This window comes from Pomacea canaliculata, linkage group LG2 (genome assembly GCF_003073045.1).
Source record: "Pomacea canaliculata isolate SZHN2017 linkage group LG2, ASM307304v1, whole genome shotgun sequence".
NCBI classification, from domain to species: domain Eukaryota; kingdom Metazoa; phylum Mollusca; class Gastropoda; order Architaenioglossa; family Ampullariidae; genus Pomacea; species Pomacea canaliculata.
The window spans coordinates 9,423,851-9,442,040 of NC_037591.1; the positions used below are offsets into that span (position 1 = coordinate 9,423,851).

Sequence of the window (18,190 nt, forward strand, 5' to 3'; positions counted from 1 at the left end):
GACGGAAATTTTTATCACCAGACAAATTTTTGGTAATATTGCCTTTTGCTTCTCTGTGTGAATTGTTTTGGTACACAAAACAAATTATTAATATACTTGGGAGGAAAGAGTAATTAATCCAACCAACCACATGTTTTATAAACAAAATGTGTAACAAACAATTTTTTTAATTTATTTGGTTCAAATCCTAAATTATGCAGTTACCCAAAGTGTTGATTTTTTTCTGTTTACTATACAAAACTCGATCTCTTGAAAGGTTCAACCATTGTGGTGTGGAGGTCAAATGACATTTATGACACACAGTACTATATAGTTGGATTACATTTGTGACATTTCATGTTAAAGAAAATCTTTGTTATCACGAAAACATGTTTTTTTGTGATGCAGTTTTAGTCTGAGGTTAGCACTTAATCATATTCATGGACACTGATCACTAAAAATCTACATTATTGGCTCCGACTAACAACTTATGATAGGTCAGATCATCTTGTGCCTCTGATGATGACAAGCTGCCTTTAAGAGACGAAGGAGCGGTAAAAACATACGTTGGAAGGGTTTATGATGGGTTCGCATGCTTTGGTTGTGGGGTTGAAGATAAGGTCTTGTTGCATCGCAGCTGTATCTAGTGTTGACGCCCCCAAAGCAAAAAAGAAAGAAGAGCAGGTTGTGTCAGTCCAGTCAGGGTACAGCATCACAACACCATCGGCACAGAACGGGCAGTCTGAAAAGAATAAAGCAGACAAGTATTTTGAGAAGCAGGCATTCATTACAATGTTAGATGCTAGGGGAAAAAACTTCTTATACACAACCTACACAGAAAATAAAACTACAGAAAGTAGCCCTAAAGACCAAATTGTTGAAAATGTAACCAGAGAGGTTTGCTGATAACAGATAAACGGCTTTTGGATGATGCTGGAGGGAAAGAAAAAAACTGATTAACACACTTACTAGATCCCACTTGCCGCTTCTCTCTTCTTAACCCTTGTTGGGGATCTGCAAGGAAATTAGAGAAATTCAAGTAGTCCGGGACATGTCCTTTACAATGATGAAAGTACTTAATCTCACTGACTGTCGATGCCCTTGAGATTTACATTTCACAAAGAATAAATTCAATTTTCAATTTACCAGGAAGGAATTGGAGCAAGCAAACGCTTTATTCAACCAATGTAAAACTATTCCCTCTGTTAAATGGAATTTGTTCAAGCAAAGAATTTCTATAACTTTTTGTAATGTCAGTGCCACACAACATACCAGTGTCCACTTCCCGCTTCTCTCTTTTTAAACCTTCGATATCTGCAAGAAATGAGAGCAATTCAAGTAGTCAGGGACGTGTAATTCACATAATATAAAATAATCCACGCATCACACGTGTGACCGCTCGTGTTGAATGAAGGAATCTTGAGAAATACTCAAAACGTCTTCCTGACGGCAAGAATGGTCTCATCGCACTTTCATCCAAATAAATCTTTGAGGAGGTATCTCACCATTCAACAAATCGACTTTCTCCTTGCAGTGTACTACTACAACATATAGCCACGCTATCTTCAACAAGAGTAAAAGAAGTTTTTGTATTTTTTTCTCTCAAAATAAAACACTAACAGGAAAGATCACGTGACGCGCTATACAAACGTCATCATTCATACTTTCCCACCACCACCATCCCAATCCCAATTCGTACACGGCCTCAGTCTCTAAAGAACCAATTAAAGAGCAAAAATGTTAATGATAAATAAAAAGATTGAATAGATAACAGAGTTAGGTTTCTTTATAAAGAAGTAAAACTATTTCAGAAGTTCTAAGCCGCTATATACATCATTGGCGAGAAAGTGCTTCCATCTACAGGTGATGTCGCACTACGAGGGGAGAGAGAGGTTGTGGGGAGGAAACTGAAAGTATAAGTATCTGAGCTGTCAGTCATTATACAACATCAGAAAACCGCGGTAAACACAACCCCGTTATTAAGAGTGAAAAGATCAGTTAAAAATAAACTTCTATATACAAATGTTCATAGCGCTCCACATATAAATATTCAAACACCAGAATATCACATATCAAAACAGTATCTTAGAGGGAAAAAGATAGGGGCGAAGAAACAATAACAATAATAATTCTTTATTTCGATGATGGTAGAATGAACAAAGTATTTTTTCTGTTCACATCTAACCGCCACGAACCTATATATGCAGGGGAAAATGTACTATTACTAAACTAATATAATAATATGGTATGAACGACGCCAAACGAGAGTGGAGGTGGAATTTATACAAAAGTGACAGTTGGCCATGAGATTGTGAGTTACTCACCTTCACGGTTGCTGCTCAAAGCCCGCAAGGGATCAAAGACGCAGTTGTTGGCCTCATCCAGAGACATGAAGAAGGGACAGCCCTGTGTAGTCATGGCAATGGCCAGGACTGGGGCAACAACACAACAATGATGTCAAAGGTTTACAGGTGTTTTGGGGCTTGAAATTGCTGGCTTCCACCACTTTAACTGCATCAGTTCTTAAATACAATGTTAGATCATAAGTTCAGTGGAAAACTGTTGTGTTAACATTCGGTTACGAGGACGAGCGGGACCTCCGTGTCTACTTGTTCGGGAATTTATTTATTTTAGACAACTCATTCATAGTCCATCGTCCAAGCAGCTGACCTAGGGGGCTTTTAACTTAAACATGGAAGAACAGGTTTAAGGCCGCTTTTGAAGTTTGACAAAGTTTTTATATAACTGTGAAGTAAATGGTCTGTAAATTTTGGTCAAACATTCGTCCATATTCATCCGGCCTTTAGGCAGAGACGCTTGGTATACTGCATATGAAACAAAGAAAGCTGAGTGAAAAATGTTGGCTGTGAATAATGATGGTGACGATGATGATGATTTTAGCTGGAAATAGAAACAAAACGTTTTTTTTTTAACAAAGATGCAGTGTTGTGAAAGAGCTCTTATGAATGTCAATGAGGCAGAGAGAAAGACCTGGAAGTTAAGTACATAGAAATATCCAAAATGTGGCAAAACCAACAGCAAGGGTCTCAAATTCCTAGTTTGTGCAGAGCCATCGACTGGCCTTAGCCAATACAGTTCATCCCCACGAGAAATCGAGGACAGAAGCTTGGCACTCGCCAGGTTTGGTCGGTAACCGAACTGACTTCATCCCGCTGTCTAGAACCTTCAAGTCCAGCATCAACAAGAAGAGGACATATCCAGTTGGTGACATAGACAGCGACCTTATTTTAACGAGCCTGAAGCTGAAAATGAGGACGAAACATTGGGGAAATCTTCATTAAGGGGTAAATTCGTCATGCTGAACTTGGTGGATTAAGATGCAGACACCCTCGCTGGAAACATCAAAAAGATGCTACTGTCAACTGCTAAGGAAGTGCGAGGGTTTCAAAGGAAGAAGAAACACTGTGCATAGTGTAATCGGTGCATCCGAAAGAGAGAGAAATGACAAATCCTTCCACAAGAGCATCAGACTTACAATACTTTCACTTCATTTTCTGTACTAGCTGGTTAAAAATATTTCTCCTAATTAGCAGTGTGCTGTCTTTAGCTCGTGTCACTGTCAACCAGTTAGCTTTTCTCGTGCGTGCCGTGAATAGGGCGATGGATACGTACCTACAGCTAGGCTCGATATAAACTTCATTGCGACAGTCTTCCCTCGTTCACAGTAGTACTCTCCGACAGTTACCGCCTGCAGCTACGCTCGGGTACAACCTTCGGGTGGCGGTGACGCAGTCAACTGAGAAGCTGGTCGAGGTTTGTGGGATGCAAACGCTAGCGAGTCGAGCAAGGTAAGGGTAGAGGCTAGGTGTACTCAAGAGGATGTGGACATACACCCGCCCCGAGAACACTCTAAAGACTTTGTCATTGCTCAAACTTACCCGCCCACCCCACCCGCCTGCATAAATCCCTCCCACCTCCCCCGCCTTGAAAACTTAATCCATTTTCTCTCGGTCATCCCTATTTTTAATAACCCGTGAGATGAAGGCGTAAATACTTCTTACGCCAATCTAGAAACTTCACTCACGGTTGCATGCATATGTAACATTGTTTTTTGTTGTGGCCTTTGCAGCCATTTTAAAAAAGAGAAAACGGATTAAACATTCACAAATTCACACAACCATGATAGTTGCGTGCACAGACACTACAGCCACCCAACATCTAACCTTTCTCCCAAGCTCTAACCCTAATAATTTAACACAAGCACGTCTTCCGTGAACCACTCCCATCGTCCATCATCTTCAGCTCTTCTTATGTGTAGTGTTCTCGAAGATACGAACGACTTCCTCACGACAGTCTACCCTGCGACGTCGAAGACCCGATCGGGCACTCCTTGAGGATGGCAGACCTAACGAGTGGCTGAAAGGACCTGCTGTTTGCTCAGAGTGAAGGGAACTCATCCCCGCAGCCTCCCTGTCGGGGGATGAAGGTGTTGGAGTCGTTTGCACAGCTCGGGCGTAGCTCGTGCTTTTGTGCGCGCGACAATAACAAGAGGAGGTCTCGAACGCAGCTTATTTGCGGGCGGTAAGCAACGAACAAGAGAATTGGTGATGTTTGAAAGGAATTCTTGGTAACAACCAGGAAAATGGTGAGGAGAGTAATACTTAAAAAAAAAGAAAGAAAAAAGAACCGAACAAAGCATTTGTTACTTAGACTTGAATGTGTGGAGCTCACTACGCCTTAATAACTAAGTTTGACAAATATTCTGGCTTATTGTTATATTCATGATTATTGTCAAACATGTCTTACATTAGACTGTGTGATTGTGTCAATGACAATGACCAACTTTATTAATCCCAATGGGCAATTTGAATATTGGGAAATGTGCGCCTTGTTGTTGGATGTAAAAAGTTGTCCATTTAACAAATTTTTCAACCCTAGAAATGCGGGTTACTCTTGCCATGATCTGAGCAAAGATTTTGTCTGTTTTTTTTTTTTTTTTTTGTTGTTGTGGGTTTTTTTTTTGTTTTTTTTTGTTTTTTTTTGTTTTTTTGTTTTTTTGTCGACTTCCATCTCATCACGAATTAAAGAGACGTGCTATGTGATTCAGCGAGTCCTACGATTATGCAAAGTTACATTTTTTTTTTTTAAAAAAAGTTTTTACTCCCGTAACCTTTTGGTAATTGGGAAGTGACCTCATCCCATTACTTCGTGTCAGGACTCTTGATTATCCCCTTTGCATAGTATGTGTGTGTGTGGACGATGTGAGCATGGGCCGTGAAACCTGTGCAGTAGCTCAGGTGCTCAAAATGTTCACCACACGATTTTTTTGAGTGAAAAGTTCATTCCATACGAGATCGCCGAGCAGGTAGGGCGTAATGTCAGGTGTTGGTATACGATCCAGGGAATCCTGTGAAAAAAATTAGTTCCTTGCCTTAGTCAGGTAAACTTTTAATATCTGCGTTATTCGATTCAGTGTAAATGTTGCAGGTTGAACGGTAATGGATTAAAAATACATTTTCCGTCAAATATTTAAACTTTCCAGGAAGGGATTTCTTTGTAATGATACTCGAAGTTTAATATATAATTTTAATGGTGAAAGATATTCATTAAGAAAGAAGTATTTTATTGCATTTCCCATACTTGTGTACAGTGAAGAGTTTTCCCTCTTAATCTGTCCGACTCAATTTCTTCTGTTAAGGATTAACGTGTGTTCAGTGGCTGGGCGCAAAGGTTAACGCGAAAAGTTGTCTGTCGTGGGTTCAGTTCTCATCTCGGGCATGCTATTCTTTCTTTGCATGTGGCATTTGTTTACAGGGCTGACTGCCTTGCCGTGATATAGCCTTAGTTTTCAGCCAATTCCCCCTTCCTTTCTTCCCTTACAAAAAGCTAAGCTGGCATTAACGCACTGACTGGCAAAACGTATCAGGTTTCCAACAGGACGTGATAGCTTCGGAAAAAGAAAGCAGGAAGGAACGCACTTGGTATCATTAGTAAACAAAGGAAAGTCCATTGACTGGTTGTTGTCTCTTGTAACTGAACGCGTGTGGAAGCCGAGTGTGTGTGTTTGGTGCTGTGACACCTCGGTGACAGCTGTTCATGAGGGTAGCACTCGTCTCCTTTCCCACTGTCTTCCTCAGCTCTCTAAGAAGTCTCCAACAGCTGGAGTAACATCTAGAATAACTATACACTACTGGGTGGTTAGTAAAGGAGGAAAACTGCAAGTTGTAGTACCCGCCTTACATACGACCATTAATCCCCATCCATGTTGCCTCACAGCTTGTGTCGATTTGTCCCAGCTATGTCCATGTCGTCTCAATAACGAAAAGTCAAATCCAGATAGGCTCTGGCTCTGGGTCCACTGATTTGAAATAAGACTAGAAGACTTCCATTACAGCCACTCTTTTTTGGGAGGAGCCTCATTTCCAAACGAAATTAATAACATTGATATGCAAGTTTTTTTCTTTTTTGGGTAAGGCAGGACTCTATTTCTTATAAGACATTATTTAAAAGTTCAGAATTTCTTTTAAAAAGATTTCTAGAAATTATGTTCGTCGCTGTTTCATTCATACTTTTCTAATGTATGCGTCCTGTCTTCTTCCCCTCACATAAATGCTAAATTGCCTGGTAGACTATGATATTCAACTAACCAGTCATGAGTCCTGTTCACGTGAACGCCGGGCTGTGAGCTCGTTCGTTGAATCTCGCGAGTAAATGGGAAATTTGGATGGCGTTCTTGTTACTGAGGTGCAATGTCCAGCAAATATATAATTTATGCTGGATGCAGATGTGATTAAATAGAGAGGCTTAACTTCCTTTTTTGCTTTTTCGTGCTCTTTACCCCAACAAAATCTTTTTTTTTAAGTTTTATTTTTGCAACAAGTATTGACACTCCTACATTCGGCAAACAGGTCACAGGCAACCCCCGCGACATGAAAGGGGCAGGTAAAGAAGTGGTTTGAAGTATGCACGCATATCGTATTTCGCATCTCTTTTTAAAAAGTTATCATATTTCTGCACGAGAAATTAATAATATTCATGAATCTTGCCGTTAGTGAAATGAAATAGATGAACAGTGTATTGTCTGTGCAGTTCTGTTTCGACAGCGTCAGAGACAGTCAACAATTTCTTATATATTGTGTATTCCCTAGGCGTCTGTTGCGGTTTCTGTAACAGATTTTTTTTAATGAGTGGGTTGTTAGCCCAAAGCAAACCCCCAACCTGGAGGGCCAGGGTGCAACATTTTAGTCTGGCCTCTCCCCTGACAGACCTGTTCGGCTTGGTTACACCTGCCAGGAGCATAAGGATCGACAAGGTGCGCAAGCCATCACACCACTACAAGTTGTACCAATTGGTGGTAGATCATGCTGCTGTCCATCCCCAGCAAAGTCCTGACAAGGATTATACTAGAGAGATTGAAGAAGGCACTCGACAAGAGACTGAGACCAGATCAAGCAGGGTTTCGCCAGGATAGATCATGGACTGGCTACATTGCAATCCTCCTTTCATAAAATATCCAAGAGTTGTATTATCCACTACGGCAAACTCGTATAGTTAAGACCGGCGAAAGATTTATCATCAACAATCTTCCTGATGGTCATAGACTGGATTATGTTCAAGACAACCCAAGACTGGTATCCAGTGGACCTGCACCAAACAGCTAGACTAGCCAGCGGTTCTCAACCTGTGGGGCGCGCCCCCCTGGCTAGAGGATCTGGTCTTCGCAGATGACATCAGTCTTCTATCTTATCGGCAGCAGCATGCACAAACCAAACTGAGCGCAAATGGGGCTGGATAAGACACTCAGCGCAAACCAGCTGAAACCATTGCCAGGCAAGCACTTGGCAAACCCTCAGTGGAAGAGGAGAGTTGGGAGACCAAAGCAGACTTGGAAAAGAACGGTGTAGAGCGAGGCAAAGACGTCAGAAAAACATAGCCCAACTGAGGGGAAGCTGCTGGAGAGGTTTTGTTGCGGCCCTATGCTCCTCGAGGAGTAAAAAAGGAATACACTAAACATTCCTAGACAATCTCTTTTTACTACTATAGGTGATGACAATATACAGATGAATGTTTAATGTGAGATAGTTTGAGAAAATGCGCTACAGACTTAAACTAAAAATATAGTACCGTCGAAAATGCTGCAGATGCAGTGAACAGCAGGGGTGTGAGATAGGGCATGTAAGCTTCCACGAATAAAGACAGCGGCAGTGCAGGTATGAAACAAAGCAGGCTACTTGTGCATAATCCACATATAGTTATGTCTATGATGAAGACATAATTATTATTTGATAATAGTAGGTTGCACACAGCAAACCGGATTATGGAGAGTTGCTAGTTGCTGCTTGGTTGCAAGTGTACCAGGTAGTGAGAATGTCTCCTTACCAGTAAATTTCTGCTGAAAATTGTGTCTGTAGCCATATCAGCATAGCTGATGTGAAAACTAAAAATGGAGGAGACATCGAATTGTTGGTGCAGCTATCTGTAAGCTTACCATGCTGAGACCACACAACCATACAAAATTCTTGCTCTTCGCCTTGCAATCACACATAAAATATAATCATGTATTAAATCAAAAGAAAGACAATGATAACAGATTTTTACTCTGACACAAAGAAAGAACATCAATTTTAGCTACCATGATCACAGTCTGAAATTTTCAAGGTCTTGTAATTAACAATTCAAACTTTCAGGAGCCAAGATCTTTACCAGAAATAGGGTTGAAATCTATTAATTACAACTAAGATGTTCCAATTGAGGAAAGTATTTCAATACTGACTCTTGTCACATAAAGTACAAAATAATAAATACACAAAGATAAAATTCACAGGAGACATGATGTGTCACAAATCCTTGCTTTATTTTTTTGCATCCACAACCAGCTGCTGCTTGATAAAAAAATGTGGACCCGAAGTCTTGAAGCTCACAATATAAGCATTAGCATGTTATTTATTTATTTTTCTGGATAGCTTCACATATTTTGTCTAAGTTGGCCCCAACAATTTCTTCTACCTGAAAATAAATAATAAACATGTGAAAATCCTGCTGTATAATTAATACATATTTTCATATTCAAAAACTATTTAATTAAGCTAAATTTTGAGGACTTCAGTTGTGCAAAATCTGCCTTTTTCACTGACAAGAGAAAAATATGCAATGTTCCTTGGAGTGTTATTTTTGAAAATTGCATTCCATTAATCAACCCTGTCAGAACAATTGGGAGACCTCAACTTTAATAAAAAAGACATATAAAGATTTTCACCTGTTACAAAATATTCAATCTTATTTAAGACCATTATCAAACTAATAAAAATTAATAACAAAAACCTAGCCATAGCAACATTCTAGTTCTCCTATTACAGATTACCATACTTACAAGTTTTAATTTTTGATGTTCTGGTAATCTACTGGTTCTACACTTAACAATATACAATGGAAATGTTTGGTCTGTTTACACTGCCAGCATGGATGCAGCGACCTAAACTTCTGAATAGATATGTCTGCAGTGTTTATTATCCACATACCTTAATGCCATTCTTGAAAAACATGAGTGTAGGCATAGCTGAGACACCATACTCTGCTGCAAGCTCCTGACAAAAACAAACACAATTATGCATGAATAAAAGTTTATAAGGCACAAAAATTGTTAAAAGCATATTATATAGTATTAGTATAACTAGTGGATACTGTCAGTGCTACTGATTTTTATAAAGCGTTAACATGATCCTAAGGGAGATAACACAAACTGCTGTAAGTCGAAAATTCCATCTTCATACCTTCCCTTGCTGTGGTTACTATAAAGGCTACTGCTGTTCAAACTCAATTACAACACCATGTTTGATTTAAAATAATCACTGTACTACTATACACAACCTTATTTTACTGCACTGTGGGAAAATGTGTTTTGTGCAAATTTTAATATGGGAAAAAAAAAAACCCCAATTAACTTCTTTGTTCTCTAAAGTTTCCAGGCCAAAACATGAAAAAAGACCACTATTCTTCTGATTATATTATGCTTCTTTCTACTCCATAAGATTAGATGATAGTTGAATACGGAAACTGAAAAAGTTTCTTAGAACCCCATAATGCGTGCCAAAATAAGGATGGATAATCTGCTTGTTTGTACAAATAATACATAATAACTGCATCCTAAACATGTTTTCATTTTATTTTTACTTCATTAAAAAAAAAAATGTATACTATGTTTAGTTTATCAGCACTACACTTGTCTCTTGAGTGTCATAGATTTGGTGCTGTTCAACTGTAATCCTTACTAGAAACATAACCTCTTTAGTCTTACCTCAACTTCATCAACATCGACCTTGACAAACAACACACTTGGTTCATTCTGTGACCACTCCTGAAATGCAACAATAAGAACACAAGCAGACTGACATCAGATGTCTATTTGACATTGTGACAAACGAATAGTTGTAAAATCATCTAATTACAGCACAGTGCAGCATAAACAATTGGTTTAAAAGACAGCTGTATAATACAACAAAACAAGAAAACGACTTTCTTTCTGAAAACTGCTATGCTAATCACTACTAAGGGATAGGCACTGAACAATTAGCAGCTGTCAATGATGAAAATACTAGAACTGACTGGTAAACTAGTTCTTAAATCTTCAAAAGTCAACCAGACAAGAAAAAAAGAACTTTGAAAAAAAAAAAAAACTCAAGGAAAGGTATTGTTTACCTCCAGTTTAGGTGCAATCATCTTGCATGGACCACACCATGTGGCATAAAAGTCTACCACTACAAGTCTTTTGTCACCCAAGAGGCCCTTGAATTCATCCTACATTAAATACATAAATTACAAATCAAGTAAGTATATGATGCATTCTTATTAAGACTACAGTACATACTGCATCACACAGACAGACATAATACCAAAATAAGATGAGGTTTTGAAGACGCACAAGCCTATGTTGCAAATGATCAACTTTGTCAGTTAAAATTAACCCATTTATTTACAATGACTTTTTAAAAATATTTGTCAACTGCCTATTTTATCTTTTGAATTCTATTTCTGTGAAGCAAAAGAATCTTTGTACAAAGAATAAGTTTGTTCACATGTAGGTTAACGCCCTCATGCTCCAATGAGGCTAGAAATTACTTTATAGACCTTGCAGCTTTTCCCACGTGTGCATAATAGAAAATGAATAGAAGCACATAAAATTGTATACATCTATATTTATATCAACTCTAGATGCCTCCTTAGGTAGAGATTTTGTAAGCTCCCTATCCACTAAAGCAAATACTCACTTTTGTTATGCATATACCCTGGGTAAGGTAAAGGTCATTCTTAACCCCTTTTTTCCAGGTCATTGGGGAATGAGGTGTTAGAGACCTATTTCAGCAGGCCTATTTTTTTCTCCCTAGCTTCCTTTCCAATTCTATATGGAGTCAGGTACCAAACAACTGGGGAGAATTTTCTGCACCACCTGGACATCTACCTCACCAATACCCTTGGTGCAGTGTATTAAAAAAACTGATGTTTCATGCTACTACCTCCTCTATTGACAGCACCTTTAAACATTTAACTGCAGCTGTTACCATCAAACAGTGTAAACCAGAAGCATTTATAGCTTTTCTTTTATATACCTTTTTCTTATTGAAGTGCCTCTAAATTCACTAGTGCACGATGACATTTTCCAAATTTATGAGCATTTATAGACATTACCTGAACATGTACTAACGAAGAATTTGTATTACTAAGCTCAGGTAAACATTATTCTATGCCAACATATGTAAAAATAACCTGAAATCGTTTGTGCCATCTGTGGTCCAGCTGCTCAACTTCAGATAAAGTGTCAGTGGTGTGTGTGTCATGCTGTAGATGCACACATGATTTTTCTTGATGCAAGTTTGTTGTTTGTTTTGTAGTATACATATAATTGTCATGTACCTTCCTTTCACGTGCTAATGTACATCTTAACGCAGCTACTTTTATTTTTAACTTTACTGTAACTAGAGCACCTTCCCATGTTTAAATTGCCCAAATGGACAAATAAAGTTGACCATTGTCATTGTAACATTCAGTGACTGACAATCTAGAAGCAGCTCATGAGTCTTTCTCAGAACTTCAAGTCACAAATATGGGAAGAATTGTGAAGAAGTGTCGCCAAATAAAGAAATGATCGCAAACGGTACAATGGGTTGACTATGTTACAAGATCAAGCAGTGTAATAGTCCTCCAAAGAAAAAAAGTGTCAAACACATAAGAATAGCCACTCCCTGTGTGGAAGGATACATAACAAGTCTGAACGTAGTGTACCAATGGGAACGACTGTTATAAATTAGAACAGTCGGATCTGGATTATGACAATGCAGTTTTCTGTGCTCTTATGACATCCGCTCTGGAATATCTACCAAGTTTTAAAGCTTAATGAAAAAGGTTAAATATAATCACTATGATAATCACAACGACGACGAGGAGCAAGAGAGGTTTTTTTTTTTAATTTCTGCATCATCAGTGGGGATTAGAAAGGCGGAGGGGGGTGGATTGGTGTTTTACACCGGGCCAGCAAACTAAAGCTATATCACGGCAATGACCCAGCCCTGTAAACAGATACTGTTCCACGCGTAGAGAATGAAAAGCGCGCCCGTGACGAGAGCTGAACCTAAGACAATCTTCACTATATTCGTCACAGGCGATAACAGTTGCGCCACCGGGTCGCCCGAGGGGACTAAGAAGAAGGAAGAGTGCTTATAGATGTCAAGCAGGTACTGTCAAATGTAATGAGCTGCAAGTGGAAATCTGATCTCCCATTTCCAGACTTCCAGTTGTTGAACCCAAAGCTGGGGTCACGTGCCCTAAAGGCAAAATCTTTCCATTACATCGTCACGCTCAAACTGGAAATTAGGAACAAAAAGCAGAAATGATACAGCAGACAAATACTTACCACTGAATGAACCTGTTTAACCATATTGGCGATAAGGCAGGAATCGACAAGAGGACCGTTTCACGACCACTGAGCTTGAGCGTATTGAATAGTTTCTGCACAGCGTATATAAGCCAGCACGCCTCGGCAGTCGGAAGCTGCTAGGGGAAAAAGGTGGATTAGAATACTCTTTAGACCTTTATTGCCATTTATAATTAAGTAATAATAGCAATCTGCCAGGAAATAAATGCTCATAAAAACACCTTTATTTACTTTCAGATGTCAATTTCTCAAATATTATATAAAATTGAAATGAATATATTGTTATTTCGTATATTTTTTATGAATGTACAGGAATCTGAAATTAAAATCTCGCTAAGCCACAAACATCATATCTAATGACGAACATCAAAGACATTTTTATCATACAAAATAAAACATTTACTTTTAATTAAATTCGCATCATGCATCTTCGTTCACAGTTCACGAATCTTAATAAAGACAATGCACTCCGCCGCGGCCTCCTAAACAACGGAGCCATTCCAGTTTCCAATCTACCTTTATATTTTGTTGAATCATTATCCGGGAGGCTATCCTATGACGCGGCAGTTTTTCCCTCAAGGTCGGGTACACGACGACAACCCCTTTGGCACTTAGTAATTTTATACGTGTGTTATTAGTCTGTCTTGTGTCTAATTCGATCTTAGTGTATAATATGCCTGCCTATATATATATCATCACACCACGTTGAATTCCATGGCTTTTCCAGTCTTTCAGTTCCTAATTACTTTATGGGCAATTATTATATATAAGAGCTGCGTGCTTCTTGTTGTTTTACGTTATGAAGCCAAGAATTTGTTAAATGATTCTTAAGACACCAATTTCCCCCTCTCTCAATTAAGAAGTCTAGGAACGGGGTACAAACATCTGACTGCCTTTCGCTTTGACACGAATGGATTATGCCGACTCCCTTTTGATCGCTTATGTGGGTTAATCTGAATGCAGTGAGAATTCCGCGTGTGAATAAAAGCATATGTAGGCCACGTACCTTAAAATACACAACCCAGAATAACACTTATACCATAACTCGTTATTTTTTCTCTGTATTATTTTGTACTATTTGTTTCACCTATTTTGTACTATTTATTTTCACCTATACGTGTCATGGTGTGTGGGGGGTGTAGTAGATAAGGAAAAAAAAAAAACCAAATTCACCCAACTGAACGCTGTCGGTGAGGAATTGATCGCGAAAACGACTGCAACATTTTAATGAGCTCATGGGAGGTTGTTTGATCCGAATTGATTTGGCTTAATCTTCCTTTTTAATGACGATGTGACCGGTCGGCCGTTTCCATGGAAACCATGCCCTCGCTTTGCTTGGGTGGCGCGATCGATCGAGTTACCGTACACGTGTTCCGATATTGTATTGGGGTTTGTACCAGTTAGGCAACCCAAAATAATATAAAATAAGACTTTTCTATTTACCCTAGAGGGCAAGAGATAGCAGCTGTATAAAGAAGTAATAGTTAAAAACACAATACAGCAACGACAATTAATATAGAACACATAATTAATATTAATTCATAACCACCACTGCGCACCGTTCAGACTCGCAACTCCCCATTAAGGACATACCTATCATCTTACAGACTTGCAGACACTTGAAACTTTCTGCCTGTTATACAATCGAGTCTCACGTACGTCACTGCATGTGGGCCGTCCTAAACGTTTGAGTAGGTGTAAACAAATACGATTAATTAATCGTTTTAAAACTGCTGTTGTCTTTAACTGGTAATTAAGTTGTTTAAAAAAAATGAACGAGATGGACAGCACACTCTCTGTATGAAATTTATAAAATATCTGACGAAATGTCTCAGAGATTGAGAAAGACTTCAGCTTCTGGAGAAGGAAGAGCTGGGCTATATACTATATAGGTGTCAATATTTATCGTCACGCGTGGAGCGAAATCGCCTGTCAAAGATGGTGCAGTACGTGTACTTAAAACGTCCACCTCCTCGTCACGGATAACAATGTTGTGATTTAGTGGAGAATTCTGATGGAAATTAAAGACAATCTTTTTGACTTTATTGACATTAAATTCTAAGAAATCGCTGTCGCATACAACAAATTCATCCAGAGAGCTTAATTTATGCTTCACATTTAAGAACGTTAACCGCCAAGCTACGTCTCATTTTTTTTTTTATCTTTTGTATTTGTAATCATGATCCGAAGCATGCAGCTAGTCATCATTGAGGTCCGCGGCTTTTCCCCACATAAAATGTCCTTACATTTCAAAGGATGAACGGATCTAACAGGCATTTAATTTTTGTATGGCGGAAGATGTTCAATCAATCTTTGTGTGCAGAAAAAGTTGTCTTTTCTGAACAGACATGCCCCTGTCTGCATCCTGTTGTCTCTCAAGCAGGAAGTGTAGCATTCCGGATTTGATCGAAGTCGAAACTTTTTAAGAAGAGAAAGGGACAACAAGCTGAGTGTACGGATGGATGTTTACCATATAGCGAGGGTTCTTACAAGGATGTTTACGTCACTTGCTTGGCTGAAATTGCAGGCCCTTATGTACAAAAGATTTCCATGATTGAAACTACAATTAAATTAAGTAAATTAGTAAAAGTTAATGAAGTACATTGTTCCATCTGAGTTTGAAGACGTGTCCTTTTTAAAAATTTATTTAGTTAGGTATAAGTTTAGTGTTACCATAAAACAAAAAGTTTCATACAGTGGCGTCACGACATCTTCCAGATTCGATCAACCCGGTTAGCTTGCTTTCTGTAAGATTGTCTGTATAGAGTGCTGCTGTGACTCTCTTCATATCCATGATATTAGTGTTTTTTTCAGTCACACAAGAAAACTCGTATCACAGATATGCCACTGCACGATACAAATATCTTAGCTAATATTTGTTAGTTGAGGTACAGCACTAGAACCCCATTCATTATTCATTGATCAACAACAACCACTATTACTACTACTATATTCAAAACATGGCTGCCCATCATGGTGAGCATTCCAAGAGCAGTAACAATGAACAGGTAAAGAAAACCAAGACGGCTTTGAAACATACCAAGAAGGATATTGGTGTGTGTGTTGTGGGGAGAGTGAGTAGCTCGAAAAGAGGCTGAACTTTTTTTGCATAAAATTTGACTTGAATGCCGAAGGCAGAGACACAGCACGGAGGGAAAAATATGTGTGTGTGGAGGGGGAGGAATTCAAAACTGGGACTCACAAATGAAAGCACGAGACTCTCAGGCTAAAGAAAGAATTGTGCTGTGGCCGTTGAACTGCTGCTAAGACTGTCGCTGTTGAGGCGTGACCGCTACGCCTCATTAGGAAGCCAAAGACTGCCCATGAATGTACACTCTTTGGTGTTGATGTTACGCGCCTATTTTCGCGTAAGTGAAGTCCAAACTCCACGAGGTCTTATTTCTACCAGTTCACTGATCATGAGTTATTTGACGATCATTATATAAATTCCTGAAATTATTGCTTTAGGTCTGTGGTGTTTCTGTGACTCCCTGCTTTAATCCTCTAGCGCCAAAATCGCTTCTCTTTCTCTCTCTCACAGAGACTGCTTAACCCTTTCCATGTCGGAGTTTGCTGCTGCCTGATAATCACCGAACAATTAATCATTTGATAACATTAATCAAGTAAAATTATTTGATGATGTTTCTATTCCCTAAATGAAATAATGCATTTTTCACTATAAGCTTTAACGTTTATCTTACCTAGCACTGTATTTTGAACCTGAAAGTTTGTACTTGAACTTTTCTCAAGCAATATATGGATTTAAAGAAGCAATTAAAATGTTATGTGTTAAGGTACCCCGTCACTCCCAACTGAAACCTTGACAAACATTATGTATTACAGGATACTGAATTCCTAGAGGCGAGCGAATAACTCGACCCTGTTCGAAAATATATGCGACATGCAAAGAAAGATGTACTATCTATGTAATCATGTTTGACTTAAATACATGTACGTCAAGGCTACAGCCAAAGGGAGAGAAAGTTAATTAGGAATAGCCACGGTCCAGCATGGCCGCAGGGATTTGACCTGTTTCTATGCACAATCAAGAATGTCAGTAGTTAAAGGTTTGCACTTCGCAAACGCAAGTGGATCTCTTCTCTTTCCTAAAATTTTGAAACTAGTGTTGTGTAATGATTTTCTAAATGCTTGCACTCTGGCGATTTTTACAGAAATTGAAAGACAACGGGAAGCAGAGGCCTGCTGTGGTGCGGTCGCTGAGTGCGAGAGGTAATTTGTCAGGTCAATAGGAAAATTGCACGCACAACAACTCTGTTTTGCACGATCCTGTGAACGTTAATGAAGCCCACCCGCCTTCGTTGTCAGTGACCGACGAGATGATGCCAGCAGCATGTTTAGACTAAATTGTAAAAGGATGAAGGATGATGCACTCGATCTTCCATATCACCAGAAACAAATGACAAAAGGGGACCTTCTGTCCCCGGGATCACATGCTTTTAGTCAAACTATTTTCAGCGGAATAACAGTGCCACAGGCTCCACATTTAAACATTGCTGTCTTTTGGTCAGGGAAGAGGATACGGGATGAAAAGGAAATAAATTGTGAGAAAGGGGAAAAGCTGTTGAGGAGGGCAGCTGTAGAAGAGTTCAGCTGTTGCAGGCTGTAACCACACGTACCTGACTGTAGCCTCTTAATCAATATGAAGTGACGCACACTGTTCGTTGTCAAACTGATTCAACATATATTAACAGTGCTACTGCATGACACTGCAAAAATGGGATGACGAGGATTATAATGTGCAGGACTGAAAAATATTTGCTCTTGTCACAAAAAAGAGAGAGAGAATCAATTTAGCGAAGATAAGGACGAAAGAAGAGAAATTAGGTGGAAAATAATAAAGTAAAAGAAGGAACGAATAAAGAAAGAAAGGAGGCAAGTATAGTTAAACACGCTCATGCTGTGCTCATGACTGACGACAAGAAAAGTTAATTTTCTACGTGGCACGTGATACTCAAGCATTGGAATGGCAGGCCTGTGTTCGTGCAGTCGATTTATTTTCCGAGTCATTAATGTTTATTGTGAAGGCAGTGGGAGACCATATTCTCGGAAATCAACGCTTCCTTGCGAGATATAAGTGTCTAAGTTTTTTCTCCCTCTTTAATCAGCAGTGATAAGATCCGTGAGAGTCTAAAGTCAGTGAAAGGAAAGAAACAGGCTCGGCGTTCCACCTACTGAGTCATGACCCAGTAATACTCTTGCACTGGTCACAGGTCACTGTTCCTATGACTATGACTTGTGGAATGCTGGAATTGCAAAAACTCGATCACTCAAATGCCAGCCACGACGTAGGCCAGTACACCAATG

At 39.1% G+C, this 18,190-nt stretch overlaps 2 protein-coding genes across 2 annotated transcripts; both read right to left on the reverse strand.

Annotated features, from left to right (window-relative positions):
* Positions 1-149: 149 nt before the first annotated feature.
* LOC112556985 lies at positions 150-3,848 on the reverse strand. The gene is made up of 5 exons (XM_025226524.1): positions 3,613-3,848; positions 2,304-2,411; positions 1,252-1,293; positions 949-993; positions 150-721 (listed from the first exon to the last, which is right to left on the reverse strand). The coding sequence occupies exons 1-5, from the start codon at positions 3,638-3,640 to the stop codon at positions 516-518; spliced, it is 429 nt and encodes a 142-aa protein (XP_025082309.1). The 5' UTR covers positions 3,641-3,848; the 3' UTR covers positions 150-515.
* A 4,671-nt stretch (positions 3,849-8,519) lies between these two features.
* LOC112557801 (thioredoxin-1-like) lies at positions 8,520-12,995 on the reverse strand. Its single transcript, XM_025227849.1, has 5 exons — positions 12,845-12,995; positions 10,636-10,734; positions 10,235-10,294; positions 9,459-9,524; positions 8,520-8,946 (listed from the first exon to the last, which is right to left on the reverse strand). The coding sequence occupies exons 1-5, from the start codon at positions 12,866-12,868 to the stop codon at positions 8,884-8,886; spliced, it is 312 nt and encodes a 103-aa protein (XP_025083634.1). The 5' UTR covers positions 12,869-12,995; the 3' UTR covers positions 8,520-8,883.
* Between the last annotated feature and the right edge of the window lie 5,195 nt (positions 12,996-18,190).

Excerpts from the sequence above, each read along its gene's own strand:
- LOC112556985 (XM_025226524.1), bottom strand. The coding sequence starts at position 3,640 with ATGAAGTTTATATCGAGCCTAGCTGTAG. Across the intron at positions 1,294-2,303 it reads TTTGAGCAGCAACCGTGAAG|ATATCGAAGGTTTAAAAAGA; the intron begins GTGAGTAACTCA and ends CATTTCTTGCAG. Across the intron at positions 994-1,251 it reads GAAGCGGGAAGTGGACACTG|ATCCCCAACAAGGGTTAAGA; the intron begins GTATGTTGTGTG and ends ATTTCCTTGCAG.
- LOC112557801 (XM_025227849.1), bottom strand. The coding sequence starts at position 12,868 with ATGGTTAAACAGGTTCATTCAGTG. Across the intron at positions 10,735-12,844 it reads TTAAACAGGTTCATTCAGTG|GATGAATTCAAGGGCCTCTT; the intron begins GTAAGTATTTGT and ends TATTTAATGTAG. Across the intron at positions 10,295-10,635 it reads TGATTGCACCTAAACTGGAG|GAGTGGTCACAGAATGAACC; the intron begins GTAAACAATACC and ends GTTGCATTTCAG.